General features: G+C 43.1%; 1 protein-coding gene across 2 annotated transcripts in view; it reads left to right on the plus strand.

Annotated features, from left to right (window-relative positions):
• LOC137543984 (phosphatidylinositol 3,4,5-trisphosphate 3-phosphatase TPTE2-like) overlaps nucleotides 1-25,915 on the plus strand; it is an 86,573-nt gene extending 60,658 nt beyond the window's left edge. For both annotated transcript variants that reach the window (XM_068265040.1, XM_068265039.1), the window contains exons 12-19: nucleotides 440-528; nucleotides 3,680-3,741; nucleotides 6,862-6,942; nucleotides 7,586-7,691; nucleotides 9,730-9,827; nucleotides 17,224-17,319; nucleotides 23,934-24,004; nucleotides 24,575-25,915. In XM_068265040.1, the coding sequence (XP_068121141.1) occupies nucleotides 440-528; nucleotides 3,680-3,741; nucleotides 6,862-6,942; nucleotides 7,586-7,691; nucleotides 9,730-9,827; nucleotides 17,224-17,319; nucleotides 23,934-24,004; nucleotides 24,575-24,677 (706 nt within the window). In that variant the 3' untranslated portion in view covers nucleotides 24,678-25,915. The remainder of the gene's footprint in view (nucleotides 1-439; nucleotides 529-3,679; nucleotides 3,742-6,861; nucleotides 6,943-7,585; nucleotides 7,692-9,729; nucleotides 9,828-17,223; nucleotides 17,320-23,933; nucleotides 24,005-24,574) is intronic.
• Nucleotides 25,916-27,525: the final 1,610 nt, after the last annotated feature.

The raw sequence follows: 27,525 nt of genomic DNA on the forward strand, positions 1-27,525 counted from the left end.
ATCCATTTAAAGGATGGGAATAACGTTTAGAGTCAATCAAACACATTTTTTAGCAGAGAAATATAAATATTTACATAGAAAGAGGGATGAAGTCCTGAAAGAGGGACAAATGAGGAGGAAAGAGGGACAGAGGGACACGGCTCCCAAAGAGGGACTGTCCCTCCAAAAGAGGGAGAGTTGGGAACTATGCTCAAATGCTTAAATGTTATTTTAAAAAGTAGTTGAAAAATTATCTCCTAGGAGAAAACTCAGGAGAAAAAGTGAATTGGATATGGGCCCAGGTCCTCTGAAGACCTGCCTTCTGTCTGCTTTCCAAATATTTTTAAATATTAAATTGATTAGATTTTAAGCTCCTCTGAAGCAGGCAGAGTTCTGTGTATACTATTAAGCAGCCTGTAATATATTGAGGCTATACATTTTGTTTGTGGGTTCTCCCTAGGGACATGCTGAAATATACAGCCAGTGTACGCTCCTGGATGGCAGAGGATCCAAAAAATGTAATCGCCATTCACTGTAAAGGGGGAAAAGGTACAGAAAAAAGTCACACACTTAGCCATTAAAGCTGTTATGTTTATTTTGTGTGTAATCTGAATATATCATCTGCACTCTAGGCAAACTGCTAAAATATTTATAAATATTAAATACAAAAGTAAATTGTTTTACCAGCCGAAAGATTTATAACTCTGCCCTGCCCCTATCTCAATCCAGACCGCCAGGCCCGTCCAAACGAAACTTCTAGTTTTGAGAATTAGTATTTTGATAAATATTGTTTGACTGTGAATAAATATGGCAGCTTCCTATCCCTCTCAGTTCAGGTGTGCTTTAAAGGGATCGTGAGCAGGACCCAAAAATGCCAAAATGAACTTACCTGGGGCTTCCTCCATCCCCTTGTAGTCTGTGAGGTCCATCTGCATTCTCTGGGTTCCTTCAGTTCTTCCGCTGGTAGCTCCGTTAGCCTGGCGACTTCGCGAGGAGTCGTGTAGAACTTTGCATGCGCCCATCCCTGTGAGCATTCTGTGCATGTGCGGTTCATTCTTTTGAGAAACACGTATGCGCAAAACACACATGCAAAGTTGCCAGGCTAACGAAGACACCAGCAGAAGAACAGAGGGTGCCCAGAGAACGCAGAGGGACCTCACGGACTACGAGGGGATGGAGGAAGCCCCAGGTAAGTTCATTTTGGCATTTTTTGGGTCCTGCTCAGGGTTCCTTTAAAGGCTTATTGCATGTTTGCATTTTACAAGTGAGAGTTTGCATGCGATGAAGGGTGATAGGAGGGAATAATAACCCCGCCTCTTCCCATCTGGAAATTTCATTTTAGCCAAAAGTGTGATTTAGATGCAAACATGTCATGGGAAAAATTCATCAGGCTGTCAGTTTTTTCCCCACAAAGCAACGGAAATGTAATGCAAATGAGCCCATAAACTTTAATTAGCATGCAAGTTTTTACCTTGTGAAATGCATAAAAAAACCTCATGTACTGGGAAACTAGGCCTTACTTTAAAACAATTCAATGTATTTAGCTGCTGCCCTTAGTTCCAGTGTAAATATTTTTTCATTTATCAGGAAATAAACTGGCGTTACACAGTTGTGTAGGGGTATGAGTTACTGGCGTTACACAGTTGTGTAGGGGTATACGTTACTGGCGTAGTGGCGTTACACAGTTGTGTAGGGGTATGAGTTACTGACGTTACACAGTTGTGTAGGGGTATGAGTTACTGACGTTACACAGTTGTGTAGGGGTATGAGTTACTGGCGTTACACAGTTGTGTAGGGGTATGAGTTACTGACGTTACACAGTTGTGTAGGGGTATGAGTTACTGACGTTACACAGTTGTATAGGGATATGAGTTACTGGCGTTACACAGTTGTGTAGGGGTATGAGTTACTGGTGTTACATAGTTGTGTAGGGGTATGAGTTACTGGCGTTACACAGTTGTGTAGGGGTATGAGTTACTAGCGTTACACAGTTGTGTAGGGGTATGAGTTACTGGCGTTACACAGTTGTGTAGGGGTAGGAGTTACTGGCGTTACACAGTTGTGTAGGGGTATGAGTTACTGGCGTTACACAGTTGTGTAGGGGTATGAGTTACTGGCGTTACACAGTTGTGTAGGGGTATGAGTTACTGGCGTTACACAGTTGTGTAGGGGTATGAGTTACTGGTGTTACATAGTTGTGTAGGGGTATGAGTTACTGGCGTTACACAGTTGTGTAGGGGTATGAGTTACCGGCGTTACACAGTTGTGTAGGGGTATGAGTTACTGGCGTTACACAGTTGTGAAGGGGTATGAGTTACTGGTGTTACATAGTTGTGTAGGGGTATGAGTTACTGGCGTTACACAGTTGTGTAGGGGTATGAGTTACTAGCGTTACACAGTTGTGTAGGGGTATGAGTTACTGGCGTTACACAGTTGTGTAGGGGTATGAGTTACTGGCGTTACACAGTTGTGTAGGGGTATGAGTTACTGGCGTTACACAGTTGTGTAGGGGTATGAGTTACTGGCGTTACACAGTTGTGTAGGGGTATGAGTTACTGGCGTTACACAGTTGTGTAGGGGTATGAGTTACTGGTGTTACATAGTTGTGTAGGGGTATGAGTTACTGGCGTTACACAGTTGTGTAGGGGTATGAGTTACCGGCGTTACACAGTTGTGTAGGGGTATGAGTTACTGGCGTTACACAGTTGTGAAGGGGTATGAGTTAGAGATGGACTCAGGGACGGATCTAGACCAAGTTGCACCTGTGGCAAGGTCAGGTGTTGGCGCCTATGCTCTTATCCCTACTGTTCGAGGGTGGCAATTTAGTAAAGCCCCCCCCCCCGTGTTGCGACCTCCCCCCCCCCCCTGCAGCCATCCCCTGCCTGGTGTAACTATACATACCGAGCCTTCGATCCTGCGGATGTCACACAAGCTCTGCAGCTCCTTCTTCTCTGTCAGGACACAGACACGTGGCTTAGTGATGGCACCAAGCCGAGTGTGTCCTCGGCAGGGAAGACGGAGCTGCAGCGCAGAGCTTGTGTGACATCCATCCTCAGGATTGAAGGCTCGGTATGTATTATTACACCAAGCAGGGGTTGGCTACGGGGGGGGGGGGGCGCTACACGGGGGGGGGGGGGGGTTTGTAAATCGCCACCCTCGGAGGTGGATGAAAGGGGGGATTGCAACAAACGGGGGGTCAGTAGATTGCCACCTTTGGAGGGGAAGAAGGGGGGATTGCAAAAAAGGGGGGGAGGTCAGTAAATCGCTACCCTCGGAGAGGAAGAGGAGGGGGATTGCTAAACACGGGGAGGGGGGTAGAACAGGGGTAATGCCGCAGAGGAGCTAAAGATCTCCCTGCTGGTAATCACGAGTGTCACACGTCATTACCAGCGACACATAAGCCAGACGCGCCGACGCGTCACACTCCCGTGCCCGCCTATCAATGCTGCCAACTGCCAAGTGTTTTTTTCCCCATCCAAATTTTGCTGCCTTTTTAAAAATTTAACAAACTGCGCCTGGGGCAAGATACCCACCTGCCCTCCCCTAGATCCGTCCCTGGATGGACTTCAAAACTGATCAAATGTATCAAAATGAGGATCCAGGCCTGCAGCCATTTATCTTCTCACGGTGACACAATTTGTGTGGTTTTTACTGGTTTTTAGTCACATTACGCTTCTTAGCTCTGTATTCTGTGTTTTAGGCCGGACAGGAACCATGGTTTGCACGTATCTTGTTGACTGTGACCAGTTTGAGAGTGCAAAGGTAATGACCTCATGGTACCTACTATTTCATATATGATGTATTAACAAACTAGAAGCCTCGGTTAAAATATTAACCATAGAAGATATGCAAAGCTTATTTTTTCCATTTGGCTAGCTGTTACGTAGACAACTCTTGGCTTGTTTTCATACCAAATGTTTAACTTATAATTTACCAGCTGTAAAAAGAAACATTTGCTTTTCTTAAAAGATACCTTAGCGATAAATTAAATGCAAATAATGCCTAATATGTTTATAGGGAGCTGTGCGGATCCTTACCGCACCTCCCGTGCCCTGGCGCCTCCCTCCGTTCTCCGGTAGTAATCCAATTCTTCCTCTTCCTGGTTGGCGTGGTCGGAGCATGCTGCACCTGCGTAGTATGTCCGCTAAGGCGCTTTGTGACCATGCTCCCCGGCGACACCATATGACGTCAGCACGTTGACGTGGTTGCAAAGTGCAGTGCAGTATATCCGGGTCAGAGGTTACCAACCGTGCCGACCAGGAAGAGAAAGAACTGAATTATTACTGGCGAACGGAGGGAGAGGCCGGGGCACGGGATAAGGATCCGCACAACTCCCCATACACACATTAGACGTCCTTTTTTAATTTAATTAAGTGTTAAAGTATCCTTTAAGACACAGAACATTTATAACACGCTTTTCTCCTGGCAGACACAAAGCACCAGAGCTACAGCCACTAGGGCACATTAGCAGTGTTAGGGAGTCTTGGCCTAGGCGTACTGAACAAGAAGACCCAAGATTCAAACCCAGGTCTCCTGTGTCAGAGGCAGAGGTAGAGGCCACTGCTGGAGCGTGTACTGGCAGGCATACTGCAAGCAATGAATAACGCCTGCAAACATGAGCCTTACCTGTTACAGTAAAGCAGAGCATACTAACCTCCTTCTGTGCTCTCTCGACAAGGTCATCTGCATAGTCGCTTAATGAGGAACTGTAGTGAAAATAACATAACAAAATTGCTTATTTTTTTACAATATTACTTCAGAAATTATTGCGTCAGTGTATGCCCATGGTAAAAACTCTCCTCTCCCTGACTTTTATTACAGGTGACGACATCCTTAGTACTGTGTCACTTTGGTGCCTCAATGTCAGACAGGTGACACATAGGAGATATTAGTGGAAGTCCCTGCTACTAGCGATTTGCTATGAAAATGAGAATCGCATCGTGATCGCTGCCAAAATTATTTTGCGACAGTGGCGTACCTAGGGAATTTGACACCCGGTACTAAAGCTTGCTTCTCTGCTCACTACAGAAGTCGGCTGTCAGCACCTGCAACAGCAGACTGCCCTGCATTATTAATTACTCTGATCAGGATAAGTTATCAATAGTCCAGGGCACTATGGTATTACAACAGCCAGTGCACATGGCTTCTAATGACAGGCAACTTCTGAAGCACTAAACACAGCCTGCCACCTCTCCCTGCTAATGTACCTGCTGCAGCACAGCAATCATTCTCTCTACTCACCCTCCTGCTCTGCACATTCACTCACTGCAGGCTGTGTGTAGAGACCGAGGAGACACATTGCCTGTGGGACAGGAAGGGGGAGGGGTGCTTCATCTAGTGCAGGAAGTAGTACAATCTCCTGCACTGCCTGCTGCTATTTTCCCAAATGTTGTCCAAGCTATGAGAAAAGGTCCCAGGTGGCAGAAGACAGTGGCTGAGCACCACAGCGGCACCCCTAGCCATGGCTACACCCGGTGCTATGAGCACCTGCAGCCCTATAGTAGGTACGCCACTGTTTTGCAATTTATACTAATTACAGGCGTAGCAGTGAGAATGATCCCATAGGGATACACATGTCACAGTGCTGGCGATCAGAAAAGCACTGGAACGCTGCTCAAAAGTGTCCCATTGTGATCCAGCCCTAAGGTAGTGATTTGTATTTATTAACAGAGACTGTTGGGCATTATCTATTGCCAGTGACTTTACCATCAGCACTAAGCACTGATAAATCTCATTTGCTAGGGATCCAGCCTGTATTATTATTATCATTTCGTATTTATATAGCTCCGACATCTTCCGCAGCACTGAACAGAGTATATATAGTCTCGTCACTGACTGTCCCTCAGAGGGGATCACAATCTAATCCCTACCATAGTCATGTCTATGTATGTATCGTGAAATGTAAGTATCGTAATATAGGGCCAGTTTTAGGGGGAAGCCAATTAACTTATCTCTATGCTTTCGGGGTGTGGGAGGAAATCCATGCAGACACGGGAAGAACATACAAATTCCTTGCAGATAGTGCCCTGGCTGGAATATGAACCCAGGGACCCAGTGCTGCAAGGCAAGAGTGCTAACCACTACGCCACCGTGCTGCCCACATGCCACCGTGCTGCCCACATGCCACCGTGCTGCCCACATGCCACCGTGCTGCCCAGTAGCGAAACTAGAATTCATGGGGCCCGCAACTAAACTTTGATGCCCCACCCCATTGTTCACACCCCTTTTCTTGCCTCCCCTTGGTGCCATTCACAGCCTTGGGCTCATCTCACAGGGGTCATAAAACAAGTGTGGCCTTCATGATCTTCACTCCCATAACAACTGTAGCCACAAAAACACCTGATCTAAAGTATAGTCCCCGGTATTGGAGGAAGGGAAGGTTAGTAGTTAGTGCCTCCCACATCTCTACCCCCCTCCCCCACAATGGCAGGGGCTGCTCCCCTCTAGGTACGCCCCTGGATCCAGCTTACAGTACATTCACTAGCAATGCTGTTAACTGAGAGGCTGCATTGAATTAAATGGAGAGTATCGTAGTGATGTGGATGAGATATGGATACAAGGACATAATCAAATCAAGTCTTACCGTGTTCATTTTCTGTGTACATTGCTGATGACTGTGATAACAAAAGGGAAGTTGGTTTGTGACCTGTTTGAGAGCATTTCCCTAATGGTGGCCACTAATCATCCAATTTTTTCATCCAATCTTACCATTTCTATGGAATATAAGGGAAATGCCTAAATTATCCATTTATTATATTCACTCAATTTACCTTTATACTACATAGATTTGGTAAAATTGGATGAAAAAGATTGGATCATTAGTGGCCACCTTAAGCCTGACCATTCTGTGTATGACAGTTGTCTTCTTTTCATTATATTTAGGAAAGTCTGGACTATTTTGGTGAACGCAGGACGGACACATCTGTCAGCACCAAGTTTCAAGGCGTGGAAACACCATCACAGGTTCGTCTGTCTTCTGTGAACAGTTACAAGGGAGAGGCCAGTCTGGAATTCAGTGAGGAGAATCTGTCAAAACGTCCTGAAATTTTCTTTTTGAAATAAAAGCAAGCATGTAGTTCAGCTTCTATTTTTGATTCCTGCGCCATATCCACTGGAATAAGGGTGCCACTCAGACATACTACACATTGGTATCTCTTACCTTGTCCACAAAGACTTACAAGCAGAAACACAGAACAACAGCTTGAAAAAAAATCCCTTTTAGGCTGGTTTTACACTTTGTAAATCTCTTAATTATGCCATTAATTTATGCTGTTGTTAGCTAACCATAAGTCCAGAACTGCTGCTTTTAGCACACATATACGGTAGTTTTACATTTTCAGGCTCTTTTGGTCTATATCTGTGTAAGATATGCATTGATATGGCTCTGGGGGTGGGGCTTGTAAGAGTGTTTCCACAAGATACTAGATATAAAATCAGAAGTCCTCCAGGACTTTTTTAGTGGGCCAAGGGTAATATAAATAGGTCCCTGCTGATAAAGTACTGCATTTTGTGCATTTTTTTTTTACAAAGAACATCCTCTCATTGACACATTTTTCCAGTACCGAATAGTGTGTAGTAGTGTTTTTATGTTTGTGCTTGCTTACAGAGTAGGTATGTGGGCTACTACGAAATTCTGAAGAACAAGTACAAGTTACAGATGCCTCCCCAACAAAATCTCAAAATCCGGAGTATTCGAATACATTCTATCCAAGGTAATTTCATTTCATTTAGCAGTGCATGGCAACAATAAATCAGAACTTATCTAGGTTTATATACACACTAGATCAAGCTTAGCCGAGGCGGCTGCTAAAGACCACCTCTGCCCAGAATCTAGTGTGTGTACCCCAGCCCCCAACCTCCCCATTGATCCCCCACACTGTTATTTTCACCCCTTACCCCACTCCGTTGTGCACTGCTCATCATTCCTCTGTCCCCTTCCATAGTCACAGAACACGTTGATAGTCTGTAGGCTAGCAATGTGTCTGTATAACCTCTGCCACTAGCTGTCGCCCAAAGGATTGTGTATGACAACAGTAATCATATGTGTGTAAAGGTGGCAATACATCAGCCTGGAGCTGTTTCCCCTGATGTTTCATGTCCCGTCCCCCCTTCCCCGGTGCCCAGTGCACTGTACATTACCTCTCCGTGCCCGCTGCTGACTCTGGGCTGGCTCCGGGTGTTGCCCATACACTCGCCCCATGTGTACATGCAAGTGCGTGTATGATGTCAACCACGTGGGGAGCATGTATGGGCGCCGAGAGGCAGCGGCGGTCACGGACAGGTAATTTATAGTGGACTGGGCACCGGGAAGGAACATGAAACATCATGGCGGACAGCACCAGGCCGGCGGGGCGGCGTAAGCAGCGTCACAAGGCCATCTCCAGATCAATTTCAGCATGAAATTGATCGGGAATCGGCCTGTGGTGTATGGGCAGGCAACCGATCTCTCTCCGATCAGATTTGATCCGAGAGAAATCTGTCTCTTGGTCGATCTGCCCATACATCGTCTAAGGTAGCGTTTCTCAACATTTTATTGCTATGTACCCCTTTTAAACCCCCATACTCAACAAGTACCCCCTAACATAGTAAACATTATAACAAATCCCCCTTGACAAATATATATTTAATCGTAGTACATGATAATTGGTTCTGAACAATTTCCAAGCATTTACTATTGCTTTTAATAACTTAAAACACTAATTTGGTGTTTTTAAAATAAGAGTTATTTTCTAAAACTCTAAATTTGTTATTCTTGGTCAAGTATATCAAGCTTGAGTACCCCCTGGAACCATCAGAAGTAACCCTGGGGTACGTGTACCACATGTTGAGAACCTAGGAGGTATGGGCACCTTTGGAATGCAGACTGCCCCTCCAAAGGAAGGCGAGTTGGGATGTAACAATCTTACCTTCCAACAGCGGTTCCCACGGCATCTCCGGTGGTTTTTGTGCGCGTGGTGGAGCTTCCGCGCTGACATCCTTCGGCAGCATCCCCGGCACCCCTGCGGCAGTGGATCAGCGCACGCACATGCACAGTACGTCCAGACGGATGCACATGGGGCAGGACGGACCTTATAGGATAAGGTGGCGTGTCTGATGAGGTGTCAGCTGTGATGTCATCAGCTGACACCCTTTGCAGGAGGTGCTGTCAATTCTGGGGGTGGGCTTATGGCTTGTCTTTTGAGTACTTAAGGCCAGAGCATTCACTTGCTCACTGGCCTTGATACTAATCAGTTTGCTAGTTCTTGGCCCTTAGCTAGTGAGATATTGAGAGCTACATTTCATATATTGCGCATCAGCACGATATATATGTACTCTAGTCAGTCAGTATTATTATCTGTAGTATTATATTACTTGTAATATTATATATTGTAATATTGTATATTATTCTGTGTACCGACCCTTGCCTGCCTCTTGACCTCGTTTCTGCTTAATCCCTCTGTACCACTGCCATCTGATATCTGTGTATGACTCGGCAGGTCTCTGACTTCGCTACTGTTTGATCCTTCCAATACGACTGACATCTGACTAATGTGTATGACCCTGCCTGTTATTTTGACTACGATTTTGCCTAGCCCTTCTGTACTTCAGTCATCTGCTCTCGTGGTTGGCCCCGGTCTAACTCTGACTACGCTTTTCTCACTAGAACTGTGATTTGCACTAGTTACGCTAGATCTCTTCACGTATCAGTGTGATATGGGATGTGTGCTATTGGACAACTACCATCTAATGCAGTATTTTTTGTCTCTACAGGAGTAGGAAAAAGCAATGGAAGTGACATAAGCGTCCAGATAATCATGAAGAAACAAGTTGTATTCCAGTGTGTTTGTGAAACACAAGAGAACTGCAAGGTAGCGTATGCCGAGGTCTGTAGCCACATCCATAACAGGAATATCAAGAGAGCAGGAGAGGAGAGTTTCCTGATTTTACATATTTGTGGACCGCTGTAGATGGTGCCACACTGTCAGCCTTTTGGGTACAGGATAGGTAGGTAATATCATTCTGCATACTATCCTCCTTTAGAAAAAGGATCTATATAAACATGTCAGCCATCCTCCTGGGTTACACACTATTTTGGCGGCAACTGCTGTTCATTAAGTTTTTTTGAAAATAGAGAAAACCTTGAGAATCTCCCATGCACAGATGGAATAGTCCAAAATCTGTCAGAATTGTCAGATTTCTACTGCCTACTGTAAATGAGACATAGGAACATACTGTATATAGAGCCTTTTACTTTGGCCCAAATGTACATCTTATATGAATGTATTTTATATTTTATAATGTTTTGTGATAGTGGTCCTTTAAATAGTAATGCTAATAACTATGTTCTCAATACAATATTAGATCAGGTAAACCATCAATATCAACCTGATATTGGTAATTCGCCTGCTTGCCACCAGTGGTGCTCATCACGACCTTGTGATCTGATCACGGGTAACCCGTGATTACGGGCTGATTCGCGCAATCATGGGCTCGAAATCGGAATCCGTGATCAGCTACGATCACGGATTGCGGTTTCGAATGCATCTGTAATTTCATACGCATTCGACCCATAATCCCGGTTTACGGCCGTAATCACGAGTCGTAATCTGTGATTACTTCATCACAAAGCCCCCGTACAGTGGGATGGGAAAGTTTGGGCAACCTTGTTAATTGTCATGTTTTTCCTGTATAAATTGTTGGTTGTTATGATAAAAAATGTCAGTTAAATATATCATATAGGAAACACACACAGTGATATTTGAGAAGTGAAATGAAGTTTATTGGACTTACAGAAAGTGTGCAATAATTGTTTAAGTAAAATTAGGCAGGTGCATAAATTTGGGCACTGTTGTCATTTTATTAATTCTAAAACCTTTAGAACTAATTATTGGAACTCAAATTGGCTTGGTAAGCTCAGTAACTCCTGACCTACATACACAGATGAATCCAATTATAAGAAATAGTATTTAAGGGGATCAATTGTAAGTTTCCCTCCTCTTTTAAATTTATCTGAAGAGTAGCAATATGGGGGTCTCAAGATTGTTCACCATCATGGTTTAGGGGAAGGATACAGAAAGCTGTCTCAGAGATTTCAGCTGTCTCTTTCCACAGTTAGGAACATATTGAGGAAAGACGACAGGTTCAGTTCAAGTTAAGGCTCGAAGTGACAGACCAAGAAAAATCTTGGATAAACAGAAGCAACAAATGGTGAGAACAGTCAGAGTCAACCCACAGCCCAGAACCAAAGGCCTACAACATCATTTTGCTGCAGATGGAGTCATTGTGCATCGTTCAACTATTCAGCGCACTTTACACAAGAAGATGCTGTATGCAGAGAAAGGCTTTTCTCCGCCCACAGCACAAACAGAGCAGCTTGAGGTATGCTAAAGCACATTTGGTCTAGCCAGCTTCATTTTGGAATAAGGTGCTGTGGACTGATGAAACTAAAAATTTAGTTATTTGGGCATAACAAGGGGTGTTATGCATGGAGAAAAACAACACAGCATTTCAAGAAAAACACCTGCTACCTACAGTAAAATATGGTGGTGGTTTCATCATGCTGTGGGGCTGTGTGGCCAGTGCAGGGACTGGGAATCTTGTCAAAGTTGAGGGACCAATGTCCAGGAAATAGTGACAAAGCTGAAGCTGCGCCGGGCCTGGATCTTTCAACAACACAATGACTCTAAACACGGCTCAAAATCCACTAAGGCTTTCATGCAGAGGAACAAGTAGAACGTTCTGGAATGGCCATCTCAATCCCCAGACCTGAATATAATTGAAAATATGTGGTGTGAGTTAAAGAGATCTGTCCATGCTCGGAAGCCATCAAACCTGAATGAACTAGAGATGTTTTGTAAAGAGGAATGGTCCAAAATACCTTCAACCAGTATCCAGACTCTCATTGGAACCTACAGGAAGCGTTTAGAGGCTGTATTTTATTGAAAAAGTAGGATCTACTAAATATTGATTTAATTTCTTCTTTGCACCTGCCTAATTTTGTTTAAAGGGACTCCGAGCAGTGCAGAAACTATGGAAAGATGCACATCATTTTAAAGCTCTCTTTCTCCTCTTTCCAATGATATATAAACCGCCACCCTACGCCTTTTAGTTTCCGCTATTTTCGCGATTAAAATTGCCGCAGCCGCAATTTCGATCGCGAAAATAGAGAAAACTAAAAGGCGTAGGGCAACGATTTAGGTGTCGTCAGAAAGAGGAGAAAGAGAGCTTTAAAATGATATCCATCTTTCCATAGTTATATTGTATTACACAGGGCGACTTTTTGTCAAAGTCAGCAGCTGCATTCAGCAGAATGGAGCTGCTGACACTGGGGAAAGTGTCGTCCTGTGTAATACAATATAACTATGGCTTGATGGATATCATTTTAAAGCTCTCTTTCTCCTCTTTCTGACGACACCTAAATCGTTGCCCTACACCTTTTAGTTTTCTCTATTTTCGCGATCGAAATCGCGGCCGCGGCAATTTCAATCGCGAAAATAACGAAAACTAAAAGACGTAGGGTGGTGGTTTATATATCATTGGAAAGAGGAGAAAGAGAGCTTTAAAATGATATGCATCTTTCTATAGTTTCTGCACTGCTCGGAGTCCCTTTAAACAATTATTGCACACTTTCTGTAAAGCCAATAAACTTAATTTCACTTCTCAAATATCACTATGTGTGTCTCCTATATGATATATTTAACTGATATTTTTTTATCGTAACAACCAACGATTTATACAGGAAAATTATAACAATTAACAAGGTTGCCCAAACTTTCGCATCCCACTGTACGTGCTAGAAACACCAAATTTAAAAAGGCTCGGGAGGGGGGACCCCGCGTCACTTTTCTTTAAATTTCCTACATTCTGAACATACAAATACATTTATATACATGTTCAGGGGACATTATCTGTCATTTTAGCGGTGACTTTGCTATACTTTTTTCCCCTCTAACTTTAAAATCGATTTTCTCAAAATCTAGAAGGTCTTTTTGATTTTTTTTCTCTCGTTCCCCGTGTTCTTCCTAACATACCCTGCAAATCTGGTGTTTCTAGCACATAAAGGGGCTTTGCTATTAACTTCTAAAGTCGGCGGCATCGGAAACATTTCCCACATTCTGCACTATAACTTTAAAATCAGTTTTCTCAAAAACAATAAGATCTTTTTTAAGATTTCCAACACTCTGAGCATAAAAAACAGCAAACATTTATATACATGTTTATAGTACAATATCTATCATTTTAGCACAGTGGCTTTGCTACACTTTACTTTTTTTCCTGCTAACTTTAAAATCAATTTCCTCAAAAACTATAAGGTCTTTTGTAATTGTTTTTCCTCTTGTTACCAATGTTCTTCTTAACATACCCTGAAAATTTGGTGTTTCTAGCACGTAGGGGCAGTGGTGTAGCTAAGGAGCTGTGGGCCCCGATGCAAGTTTTACAATAGGGCCCCCCAAGCACTCTATACATAACAATTGATACGGCGCACCAAAACCTGCCAATGGCAACTACAATGTCAGAGGTGCAAAAAGGGAATGGGGAACAGTCTGTTACTGATTACCACTATTCAAAGTATCTATAGAAGTGACTATTATGAGCATAGGACCAATAGATAGCTAATACTGTAGTTGAATTAGGGCCCTTCGGGGTCCCTCTGGCCCAAGGGCCCCGATGCGATCGTAACCTCTGCAACCCCTATTGCTACGCCCCTGCGTATGGGGGTTTTGCTGTCAACCGTTAAAGTATTCACATATTCCAACTCATGATTACGGATGTAATGCGTAATTATGATTCGCAATTGCATTCAAATTCGGAACTCCGATTCTATCCGTAACCACGATCACTGCAATCCAGAAGTGGGTGGAGCCGTGATTGAAATCATTTGAATCCGCAATACGGTGCATACGAGCAATCCTGCTTGCCACCTTGCACCTCTTGATATTTAGTAAGAACTCAGAACACAGAGATGTGATCTAATACTATTCACACCACTGCTAGTAGTAGCTGTGTATTGTTTATTGCAGTGCAAATATAATGAAGCTGTCTGTTGAATACTGGTGCTCTGCCCCAACCACCATCCTCCCTCCACTTAGAGGACAACTGAAGTAAGACAGATATTATCTTTATTTAGGTATTCAAAAAATTCTTCAAAAGTATTCACAGTCCCGTTCCAGACCACCCGGACGTCATCTACAAATCTGGACCACCTCTTGAGGCCGTGGCCATGGGGTACATCCGGGCCATACACATATTTCTCCTCCCACCATGCCAAAAATAAATTTGCGTATGTGCATGACACCGATGTCCCCATGGCCGTGCCCGACACCTGCCAGTATCACTGGCCATCATACACAAAAGCATTGTGGGTTAGGACAAAGGTGAGGCATTCACATATATAGTCTATAGTCCTCGAGTCTTTATTTGCTTTTTGTAGGAAGTACTTAGCCGCCGCAACTCCATCGGCGTGGGGGATTCTATTGTAGAGATTAACTACATCTATGGTGGCGATCGCATCGCCCATGTTCCACGACGAGTTTTCGACGAACTTCAACACATCCAGTGTGTCTTGTAAATATGACGGTACAAACGCGAGTAGCGGCCTCAGGAGGTGGTCCAGATATTTTTATGCGACGTCGCATCCGCCGGAAGTGGAGCAGGCGACGGAGTCCAGCGAGAGACGCCCATAGGGAGGAATTCCCCATTAAATGTAGCCGCAGTTCTGCGTCCGGGCGTGCGCAGCAGCCTCTGAAGACGCTCAAGGAGCGAAACGGTCGTTAGGCGACCCCACCGCCCCCACCGCGCCCCAAAGCCATCTACAGAAGGGTAGGAAACGTTTTATGTATGAAACTAATGATATGCATATTTGAAGTTTGTCAGCCGGATGGAATAAAGCTGCTTTTACGCTTTGGAACCTTGCAAGTGCCAGCCTGCCTTCTTTCCTCCATATATTTATTTCCTTTTAGGCAACACTAGTTGCCTGGCTGTCCTGCTGATCCTCTGCTGATACCTTTAGCTATAGACCCTGAACAAGCATGCAGCAGATCAGGTGTTTCTGACATTATTGTCAGACATGACAAGATTAGCTGCATACTTGTTTCTAGTGTTATTCAGACATTACTGCAGCCAAATAGATCAGCAGGGCTGCCAGGCAACTGGTATTGTTTAAAAGGAAATAAATATGGCAGCCTCTATATTCTTCTCACTTCAACTTTCCTTTAATGCTCCTGGCCACTCCATTAAAGAATGGCTTTTCCAAATCAATTTTCAACAATCATTACATTATTATTATTACGAGGTGAAATTTGAAAAAAAAAGTTCAGTACCTGTGTTTATTCTGTAACCACAGAGGACGCCCTCCATGCCCTTCGTTTACTTCCGCCGGGTCCCCCGCTCTGTGTCAGACCCCGGTCGGCTCCCGGCCCACCGCCCGGGTAGGGCTCTCATTCCACAGGTAAAATTGCCGCCGGAGCTTGCCATGGCTGCGCATAGACGCGAGTGCGGCTGCGCAGCTCTAGGGCTCCTCCCGCCGCGTCCTCGCTACAGGCTGTCTCCTGTGCATGGATCGGAGGGGGAGGCCCTAGAGCTGCGCAGCCGCACTCAGAATAAACGCAGGTCTGGCACAGAGCGTGGCACTCGGCGGAATTAAAGCGAATATGTACTCTAAAATTCTTACAATAAAAAGCATACCATTCTATTCATTATGTTCTCCTGGGCCCCTCTGTACTATTACAGCCACTCCCTGCTGCAATCTTGGCTTGTAATTGCCATTTTTATGCAGTGTTTACAAACAAAAGACATAGCACGTGATAGGCTGAGAGTAGCTCAGCGTGTGAGTCATATAAAGTGTGCAGGGGGCCTGGAGAGGGTGTGTATAGCATCTATCCAATCACAAGCAGCACAGCACATTCCAGCCTGAGTGCCTGGGCCGGACAGAGCCGACAGAGGAGAGAAGATTAGATCATACAACATAGATAATACAGCCACTCTGCAACTAGGAAAAGCTGCAGTAAGACAGAGCACATTATAACAGGTATAGGAGTAGGATAGAAAAATAAGGCTCAACATTTTGTTAGAGTCTCTTTAAACGGAGGGCGCGGATGGCGTCCTCCGTGAATACAGAATAAACGCAGGTACTGAAGTTTTTTTTTACAAATTTCACCTCTTAAGTCCTTTAAATTAAAATGTATAATGGCCTTTTAGGTGGAGATACTGTGTTCTTTTTGATGTTTTTTTTTTACAAGCAGTAGAGTGTTGTACCATATTAGCCATCAGGCTAACAAAGGCTTATAAACCGAAAGCATACTTTGGTTTTTTTAACCTCTAAGTTAGCCAATATATGGTATCATCCTGATTACAGACTTCCTGATGTTGTCTTTTTGTGATATTTTTTAAAATCAATATCGTAAAACAGTTGAATACCTTTTATTAGTTTGGTAAGACACATGGGCCCATATGCAATTACCTTTTTCTCCTGAGTTTTCTCATGGACGATATTTTCACACCTTGTCATAAAATGCTTTTAAAACCACCAGCAAGCAAGAAAATTCCCCAAATAATTTTAATAGTACGTTTTTAACAACTTTATCAATAGTAAAATACTTAAAAGGTATTTTAACGAGAATAGGAAAATTATCGCCTAGGATAAAAAGTTAATTGCATATGGGCCATGGTCCTAATATTTGTATTTTTGGGTTTGAATAAATATACATATGTTAGGGCACCCCTTAGGATCCCTTGGTGCCTTAACTAAAGTTTGACTACATTAGCCACATGCTTGCTTCAGGAGAATGATTCAAGCATTGCAGAAGCCAAAATGGCAAGTAGGACAAACAACTTTTTGCATGGTTTAAAAGGAATTCAATATGGCAGCCTCCATTCATGGTCACTTTAAGGCTTCTTTCAGACATGCTTCTCAGGCAGTTTAGTGTCCCATCTGCCGCCCATGACCACCATTCGGGTGCTATTTAAATGCAGCAGAATGGCAGTGGTCTTAACCTCACATGTGTCAGCGTTTTACCCAGAGGCAAAATATTGCGCCTGTGTGCAGCTGTGGCTGTGCTCGGATGTGACTCCATGGGGGGCTGCCTGTTCAATGCCGGTACCAAGTGCTAGCAACTCCCTTGGGAGAGATCAGCTGACAGGTGGTGAATTAATTGCCTTCAGCTGCCCATATGAAAGAGACCTAACTTCTGTAGCCTCATCGGATATTGCTAATTGTATCGTATGCTATGTGCATGTTTAACAAACCTTCACATTTTTTTCATGCAGTTGTTCTATGATGCTGGGAACAATTCAGTAGTGATTAGTTTGGAAGCTTGTCCGGTTATCAGTGGAGACATTAAGATCAGATTTGAATCTAGTGCCGTAAGTAGTTATACATTGATCGGTGCTATGATGAATGCTGTATTAATCATGCTGTCATCTAAAGTGTAAAACTGACATAAAGGAAAGCCAGACTGTATAATTGTCCCCAGACTAGTTTCAGGGAGGCCTTTCCCAATTACTATAAAGTGTTATTATTCTTTAGTATTCATGCAGCGCCGACATGTTCCATAGCGCTGTACAGAGTATATTATCTTGTCATTTAACTGTCCTTCAGAGGGGCTCACAATCTTATCTCTACCATAGGCATATGTCTATGTATGTATTGTGTATATCGTTTATAATAATAATAATCTCACTAATATTATAAATGCAAAAGTTTGAATGTTTGTTACCCAGTCACGCAACAATGACTGAACGGATTTGAATGAAATTTGGCACACACATAGTACATTACCTGGAGTAACATATAGGATACTTTTTATTCCCATAACCAAAAAGTAGGTGGAGACAAATACAAATTTCACTGGGAAAATGTAAACTGCAGCCATTCTTACACTGTTAATGGTAGGGTTCTCAAACTTTGCACAGTTGGTCACTGGGTGACTGGGATTAATATTCAGAAAAGTGGATGGAGCCTACAAAAGTGGGTGGAGCCTACAAAAGCCAATCAAAATTCACCTATTGATTTTCAAGGAGAATATTTAATTGTTGCCAGTCTTGTTCTGTTAATGGCACAAGTCTCAAACCTGGTACAGTTGGTAATTGGGTGACTGGGGTTCACATTCAGAAAAGGGGGTGAAGCCACAGCCAATCAGATTTGTTTCATTTCACTCACAAACTTGGTCATTGGCAGGGGTGCAGCTAAGGTTTTGGTGGCCCCAAGCAGTCCATAACTTGAGGTTAGATAGGTAGATGCCCCCAGTATAGGTTAGATAGGTAGGGGCCCCCAGTATAGGTTAGATAGGTAGGTGCCCCCAGTATAGGTTAGATAGGTAGGTACTCCTCAGTATAGGTTAGATAGCTAGATGCCCCCAGTAAAGGTTAGATAGGTAGGTGCCCCCAGTATAGGTTAGATAGGTAGATGCCCCTAATATAGGTTAGATAGGTAGGTGTCTCCAGCAATAAGGGCGAGGAGAGCGGGCAAAGCGAAGTTTCAACTCTCCTGCCTCGATCCTGCACGCAGCCTCTATCTTCTTCCTGTCCCGGTATCTGTTGCATCGGCAAGAGCTCCCCCTGTGATCCCATGCAGTTACGTCATCACAGGGGGCACTGTTAAAATAGCGACAGATGCCGCACGCCGGGACAGGATGAAGATAGAGGCTGTGTGCAGGATCGAGGCAGGTGAGTTGAAACTTTGCTCTGTCTGCTCCCCCCGCCACTGCGCACACCCTCCTGCTGCCCCGCTGCCAGCCGCCAGCAGCAGAGCGAGGCCCCCCTTTGTGTGAGGCCCCAAGCGGGGGCGTGGCTCGCCTGTATGCTGGCGGCGCTCCTGGTCATTGGGTAATTGAGTAATTGTGTGTTAGGGTTAGAAAAAGTAGGCGCAGCCAACACCAGCCAAATACATACCCGGGCAACGCCAGGTCATCAGTGGGCGGAGACAAATACAAATTTCACTGGGAAAATGTCAACTGCAGCCATTCTTACACTGTTTATGGCAGGGTTCTCAAAGTTTGCAAAGTTGGTCACTGGGTAACTGGGATTAATGTTCAGAAAAGTGGGTGGAGCCTACAAAAGCCAATCAATAAGTATCAAACCCTTGCTGGAAGCAGTTCATGCCGTAGTGGGGTCAGTTTGTATTTGGTGGTGCCCTGATTCCGTTTGTCTGGATTTGGTCCCAGTTCAGGCTATAAGCTTTCCATCTTCATACTGCAGAGAGTGCAAATTTAAAGAGAAAGAATGCCAATGGTTGTATTAAAAAGAAATGTGGTAACTGCATGACGGGACAGTCATCCAATCAGAAATCAGCTTTCATCAACTCATAGAGCAACATGTAAAAATCTGGTTTATAACAGTTATACAGTACATACACTATGGCAAAAAACAATGGATTCCAGCACCTTTCTTTTGATAAGAGAAAAGAATTCCTACGGTATTACAAATGATCAGCAAGATGCAAAGTTTTCGAACTTGATGAAACTTCTGTTGCAGTTTGTATGCCGATAAAATGATACCAATCCAATGCAGTTGTTGCCAAAATGGATTGGTCCAGTTTCAATATGCACATAAATTGCAACAAAATGTGCATCAAGCTGGAAGCATTTGCAATCCATGGATCATCTCTAACGCTTAAAGTGAACCCAAGGTGAAAATAAACCGATGAGATAAACAATTATGTAAACAATTATATTTATCCTCCTACTCCTAAAAATGACTTTTTATGATATCTCATGGTTTTCTTTTACATTTAAATATTTACAAAGTTGGTTGAATGTTTTACTGTCTCTACTCAGTGGCAGCCTATTAAGTGTCCCAGAGTTAGAATAAGGTCACACATTCATGTATTTTATCTCTCCTTGCACTCAGAAGTTGCATTCTGTCAGGTCAACTTTAATGGCTGTAATTTGATTATCAGTGATGTTTACTATATACCCGACAAAGTACCAACAAGATGGAAACTGTAACTTGCATGCCCAAAAATTAACTCTTTCAGGCAGCAAAATAAAACAAGTAAAGCAGCCTGGTTATTAGCAAGTTTTGTACTGTACATACACATGTTTATCTCATAATGTCACATATCACCTCGAGTACACTTTAAGCCTTCAATTAGTGACTAAGTGAGTCTCTGCACAATGGAGAACTTTTTAAAGAAAGAGTTGATCCATGTGCAAAGGATTCTGGTTGTTATTGGAATGTTTATTTTGCTGTGATTCTTTCCTATCACTAGGGCAGAGGATTCTCCACTCTCAGTAGTCACTCGGCGTCACATAATGTCAGTTTACATCACACCGTGCAATGTACCTACCAAGACAGTATAAACAGCATTTTTTTCATTAACTTGCTTCATCATCCTGCTGGGGGAAGAGGGGGGACCTAGCAGTAGTTTCTTATTCTAAAGCCAGTATGGAGGAAGCATATCCTGCTATCTCATTCAGAACAATTGTCCTGATTGGTGGCTGGGGGTTGAGTAGAAGCTAGCCCAGGCATGAGCAAACTTGGCCCTCCAGCTATTAAGGAACTTCAAGTCCCACAATGCATTGCAGGAGTCTGACAGCCACAGTCATGACTCCCAAATGCATTGTGGGATTTGTAGTTCCGTAACAGCTGGAGGGCCAAGTTTACCCATGCCTGAGCTAGCCTCATGATGGGAGGGGGGGGGGGGGGAGAGCAGTGCAGAGGCATAGCTAGGGCTGTTTAGCTACCCATAGAAAAGTGGCCTTATATCAGAAGTGGAGCCTCCATTGATTTAACTTTTTCACAGAACCCATTTGCATCACTTAGACAATATCTTCCCATCACTATCCTTAATTGTCTCCCACATGCGCGTGAATGATAAGAGACAATGACCTCAATTCACTAAGCAGTTTAGACTAGTCTACTGATGGTTTTTATGCTGGATACACACTATGCGTTTCCGCGTGCGACGCGGCCGTCGATACGCGTCGATTCGATTATTTCCGACATGTCCGATTCAAGCTTCGATGTATCATTAGGTCGATTTGCCATACTTTACATGGCATTCGACCTAAAAATCATCGAAATTCGTTCGGAAATGTTTGGAAATAATCGAATCGACGCGTATCGACGGCCGCGTCGCACGCGGAAACGCATAGTGTGTATCCAGCATTAGTCTACTGATGGTTTGCTGTAATGTTATAGACCTGGTCTAAAATTTCCGGTAATTAGGTAGGTAAAGCAGGGGAAATGATCAAAAGATGCAATTCACAAAGGCAAACAAGGAGTAGCCACACCCACTTTTTCTGGCAGAGATTAGACCAGCTGATTTCTGTCCGTAAAGTAATTCTCTGAGGTATTTTAGATGTGAGGATGGAACCTTTTGAATGAATCATGCAGGAGTTTAATTGTATGCAGAGGAGAGCTCATCAGAGGAGAAGGATGTCAGTCATAGCTACTCTTTTGATCATTTCCCCTGCTTTACTGACCTAATTACCGAATGTTTAGAGCAGGTCTAAAAACAGGTCTAAAACATTTGGTAATTATTGGTGAATTCCCTATTGATGAAACTGATTTACACCAAACCATCAGTAGACTAGTTTAAACTACTTAGTGAATTGAGGCCAATGTCAAGTATGTAGGATCACATTTTTAAAAAGTTCGCCTGGATTCTGGCCTGATAGCAGCAACATAGCACAGTGGGTGAAGCACTAGGCTGTACTGAAGCCCGCTCTCACATCGGTCCACTAGCACAGAGAGATCAGTGGGCCTGCACACTAAACCCAACTAATTAGTATAAAAATGTCTGTGGCTCAGTTTGCACTGGGTCTGCTCTACAATGAACCAGCATCAGAAAAATATGGATGGGATGAAGCTGGAAATGATTTCCCGTGGGCCTATTCACACCAATCCATTTTAATGGGTCCACTTTTTCACAGACCATCCCAGTAGGAAGGATTTTTCTAGACAGGTGCTTTGAGGACATTTATCCTCTGCTGCACAATTGCAGAGAATCTTGTAGTAGGCCACATGGAGTGGGACAGCAGTATAATGCTCCTGCTTGGGTCCGTTGTAGTGGGACCTGAGCTTGTGACCACTTGTGAAATGGTACAGAGTCTCTTGGGCTATTAGACCAGTTCACAAGAAAAAAAAAAGTTATTTCACATTTTAATCTACCCAAAGGGCCATCTCCTACCAACCGGACTGGAAGTCCTGAGTGCTGGGGGCGGGTTAGCTGACGCAAGCCTGGCCTCCTTCGGCACAATTTTTAAGAGAAACTCCGACCAAGAATTGAACTTTATCCCAATCAGTAGCTGATACCCCCTTTTACATGAGAAATCTATTCTTTTTCACAAACAGACCATCAGGGGGAGCTGTATGACTGATATTGTGGTGAAACCCCTCCCACAAAGAAATTCCGAGTACGTACTCTTGGCAGTTTCCTGTCTGTGAACCTTGCTGCATTGTGGGAAATAGCTGTTTACAGCTGTTTCCAACTGCCAAAACAGCAAGCAGCAGCTACATCACCTGCCAGCAGTAAAAATGTCACCATGTGATAAATGTCATAATATAAATCAGTGATTTAAAATATTTTACAATGGGCAAACATTGACTAAATCATTTATACATAATTATTGTAAAAATGAAGCACTTTTTTATTACATTATTTTCACTGGAGTTCCTCTTTGTCAGCAGTTCTGAACCTAGTTGGGCATGTCACATTGTACACTTAATACAATGAGTACATAAACTGGATTTAACATCTCGATACATCTTTCTTTACTTTGTAAAGAATTCATTATTGGTTACCACACCGTTCTTCAGCACCAGCAGCCCGAATGGCTGCAATTAACGGCTTAACACTCCTCAGTCTGACAGAAACGTTGGCAAGTACAGGTATACAGGTGTGTACATCAGCAATCTTCATCACCTCAGCAAAGGAAAGCGAGAATATGAAGATCAGTTCAGGTATTGGCAGTGCATTGCATTGCATTCATGAGATAGTCCTAGTGAATAACTCATGTTTATCTTAAGAATACTCTAAATGTTACACTAAGAGAAACTACAGCATAAATGAAGTGGAGCTAAGTAAAAAGAAGATGCACTAAAGGAGTAGACGTAACCCCCTGAAACTAGGTAAGCTGTTATATACCAGCTTCCCAAGCATTCATTAGCAATGTCACCCCCGGTGGGTGTGTCCCAACAACACATCACCTCATAGGACCTTGCTATTGGCTCCTTTGGTCATGTGGTTGAAAAGACACTGCGCTGCCGTAAATGTGGCTAACCCTATATGGAACTTCCTTCCGTCATACCACGAAACAATGTTATGTGTTCCCGCTTGGTTTGTTTACATATTTGCCAGCCTAAAATGCCTGGGTGTCTGGGCACCTAGCAGATAAGCTGCTTTGTGGCCTTCATGAAACATAAGCAAAATGTTCCACTACACCCTCAGAATTATGGTCTCTTTTAATGTATTTAAAGAGGCACTTCAGCCTAAACAAACATACTGACATTTAGTTAAATTAGTTATGTTATTTAAAATAGATAGTTGATATAATCTCTTACCCACCCTGTTTTAAAAAAACAGGAAATGTTTGGGATTTCATGGGGCAGCCATCTTTTTGGGTGAAAGGAGGTGACAGGGAGCATGAGAAACAGTTCCAACTGTCCTGTGTCCTGATCACCCCTTCCAGCTGCTAGGCAACGAGAGCAACAACATTAGAAATCCCATCATGCTTTGCACAGCATCAGGGGAAAAATGCCCAGGCAGTTTTCTTTGATGGGGCGTCGCATAGCTTCTGTGCAGCTAAAAATTAGGCTTTGGTAAGAAAAACAAAATTCTGATGTTGTGAAACTGTTAAAGAAACACCAAGCCTTTTCAGTGCTGCTGAGTAGATTTTTAGTCTGGAGGTTCGCTTTAAAGACGTACTCTGTATATACAGTTTTCTTGCTGTTTAAAATAAATGAGGGATTCTGTATTGCAAGAAACAATTCTCTAACAGCGTCATTGTTACAAATTTTCATCTCTTATCACTTAGGGTCTACCAAAAGGCTACGACGACTGTCCATTCTATTTCTGGTTCAATACTTCATTTGTAGAAAACAACAAGTAAGTGTTTGACATGCATTGTAGGTGTTTATTGTGCTTTGCCTGGTTGCAGCCAATGCTAACTGAATGCATATTCATAAGTATTTATATAGTGCAGACATCTCCCCCAGCTCATAATCTAATCCCTACCATAGACATGTCCATCATAATCTAGAGTCAGTTTAGGGGGAAGCCAGTTAGCTTATCTGTATGATTTTGGGAGGAAAGCAAATAATTTAGCAGTACCATTAAAGCTCTTTTAATGCATAGTAAACGGAGAGGTAGCCACAGAGGGGGATTAAGAAGCAAAGAAGGGGACAGAGAGGCACAGAGGGGGGAACAAAGACATTGAAGGGGGCATACAGGGAGAGAGAGAGGCACAGAAGGGGCCTAGAGGCAGAGAAAGAGACACTGGAGGCAAAGGGGGGCACATAGGAGACACAGGGGATAGAGGTGAAACAGTGTTCCGACTTAATAACGAATTCAGGTTAAGAATAAACCTATAGTCCCTATCTCTGTATCATAGGATTTTTTTCAGTTTCGTATTATAAGGGAAAGTACAATAATACTGATTATCAATATTAATTTTAGGCTGTATCTATCGAAAAATGAGCTGGACAATCCGCACAAAGAGAAGTCTGGAAAACTCTACACTGAAAACTTTGCAGTGGAAATAAACTTTGAGTCTGCGTAGACTTTGACACTTCAGGCACACAAATTGTGTGTGACCATCTGACCCTCACTGTGACATGGACCAAAGAGTCCAAAGGATTTCTATGTGCCATATTTTTTTATTGTTATAAACTGTTTTATATTGGTGTTTATATGTATATACTAACATTGTAATTATGATATAGGCATATGTACTTACCATATACACTCGACTATAAGTCTAGAAATTTAGGTCTGACTCACTAAATAAAAGTATAGGGTTCGACTTATACATGACTCACGAGCAACACTGAGCACACTAATGTGCGTAATGTAATGTACGGGCCTGGAGGAGTTATTGGCTGCACTTAAAGAGGAGCTGTCAGCCATACTATCTCAGAAAAAAAACACATATGTAAGTAGATAAACACTTGCTCTACATACATAACATATGTATTGCACTGTCCATGTTTTTATTTTAGTGATTTTTTTATAGTAAAAAAAAAAAAATCATTCTTAGGGTTCTCCATTTTAACTGTGTCTATCTTGAAGCCAATCCTGTTGTAATTTCCTCCCTTACTCTCCTCTACCTGATTGTGTATGCATAGCCCGCCCTCCTCCCAGTCTTCAGGCACTCCCACCCAGCTCTGCAATAGAAAGTGCATTGCCTCAGCATGAGAAATAGTTGCCAATCAGAGAGGACCAGAGGTGTGGGAGGGGAAAACAGGAGGCAAAGAGGCTTCAGCCAATCAGGCTGCATTAGTTAAGTCTGAGGGGAAAGTAAAGAAGCAAAAAAAAGACAACCCAGCATGCCCTGCAACTTCCTTTGTGTGGCAGATATACCAAATAAGAGTCAGGTAAACTGTGGAATGATCATTTATCAACAAAAACAGTAATAGTGATTTTTAACTTTTGGATTGCCTGGTTAGCATCCTTATTGATTGTTTACCAGATAAAAATAAAGAATTCATTTTTTTTATTTTATGCCCAACAGTTACACTTTAAGGGTCAGGAGGGGTTAATGGCTGCAATACTGTATGCAGTGCAGTCATTAATCCCTCCTGGTCCCCAAGTGCAGCTGTTAATGCTTCCTGGTCCCCAAGTGCAACTATTAACTTTGCTGGGTAGACTTATGCTTGAGTCAATCAAATATTCCAGCTTAAGAGGGTCAAATATTTGAGTCGACTTTATACACGAGGTTGACTTATATTCGAGGATATATGGGTATTTCTTTTTTCATCAGTAAACTGGAAAAAAATAAAAACTGTACTTTGTCATTTATTTTGCTATGAATATTGACTTTCTTATTTTTAAATAATTCTAAGGCTGGCCAGACACGTATTGATTTTTCCACTTGATTTCTTTCCAGCACATGCGATTTGATTATTTTGATCAAATTAGTGGGTCATCTGTTACCCTTATGTACCCGATCAATTTATTTTTGTTTGTACATGTTGGAAAATCTAATTGCAACGGAGTGGGGTAGGAGAAGTAGGGGTTCCGTGGCGCCTACTGGAGGAGGTGCACCAATAATTGTGGTAGTTGCTCATGTAGGGCATCGGTAGGTGTAGCGGTGTTAGATGGGTCCTGCTCTTGTCCAACTCTGGTGACGCCCAGAACCTCTAGTGATACACATGAACCAGCAGCATAATGCTAAGCAATTTTATTGGATCTGGAGACCAAGTGATAAAGATAAAACTAACAATTTACCTTCTATCAATATGCTCCAACAGATAGGTCATAGCATCTGAACTCACAGTTATGGCAGTAATGGAATACCAGCAGTTGCTTGCAAAGGCATGCAATAGAGAATGACACCTCCAAAGACTCTGGGAAGGGCTTGGCCCAAAGAAGCACCAGAAAATCCAGAGATGTCAAATCCCCAAATCACAGTAAATCATTAAGTGCACTGTAAATGACAAATGTATAAACAATCTGTTATAATCAAACTCAGATAAACATTTACTGTAAGCTAATTTCACTAAACATTGGCCAATGTTAATCTAAGTAGTAGGCCAGCAGTTGGAGCTCATATATAAAACAGTATTTGTAATCCACATGGAGCTTCACTAAGAGAGCAGCAGCAGGAAGATGACACAAGCTGGATTATTAGATATTGCAGATAGTATGCATTCCACTACAGCATGTGCAGATAGTATGCATTCCACTACAGCATGTGCAGGTAGTATGCCCCCAACACAGTGCAGATATCTAAACCCTAACATAGCAAGTCATATGTGAGCCATGGCGTGCCAAAGCCTGCAGCACAATCTCACCCATACACACACACATTCTCTGTAGAAACATATGAAGTGCAACCCTTCATATTCCCTTCGCAAAGAAACCATAACATTCCTGCACAGCACTGACCAAAATATATGTGATTATGCTTGTTACAAGTCATCCCCTCCACCCAGTAATCCAAAAGCTAGCAAATGATTGCTTTCTGGCTTCCAGGTGGATGGGTGGTGCCAGAACTGCTATTCTGTATGTGGGTCACCAATATTTAAAGATGTAGAGAACCGCATCTATAAGTAATACATTGTGTGTAGGGGGCCAGTAAAAAAGCCACAGGGGGCTGCATTCGGCCCGTGGGCCTTAGTTTGAGGACCACTGATTTAAAGGGTTGAATACAGGGGTAACACTAATCACCAAGAGGCTGAAATACGAGGTCTCAAGAAGAGGGTGGAAGAGAAGGTCCCCAATGACCACCAATGGTAAGTGGAAACCAACAATGGTGACTGAATAGTGATTGGTTGCTACACCACACAGTAGACTAAATGCGATACATTTCAGCAGAAATCTATTGCGCATTAAGCAAACTGTACGCGTTGTACACCTGGATGCAGTCCAAAGGCGCTTCCAGACAAAAAGATAGAGAAAAACAGAAA

This window comes from Hyperolius riggenbachi, chromosome 2, assembly GCF_040937935.1.
Source record: "Hyperolius riggenbachi isolate aHypRig1 chromosome 2, aHypRig1.pri, whole genome shotgun sequence".
Classification (NCBI taxonomy): domain Eukaryota; kingdom Metazoa; phylum Chordata; class Amphibia; order Anura; family Hyperoliidae; genus Hyperolius; species Hyperolius riggenbachi.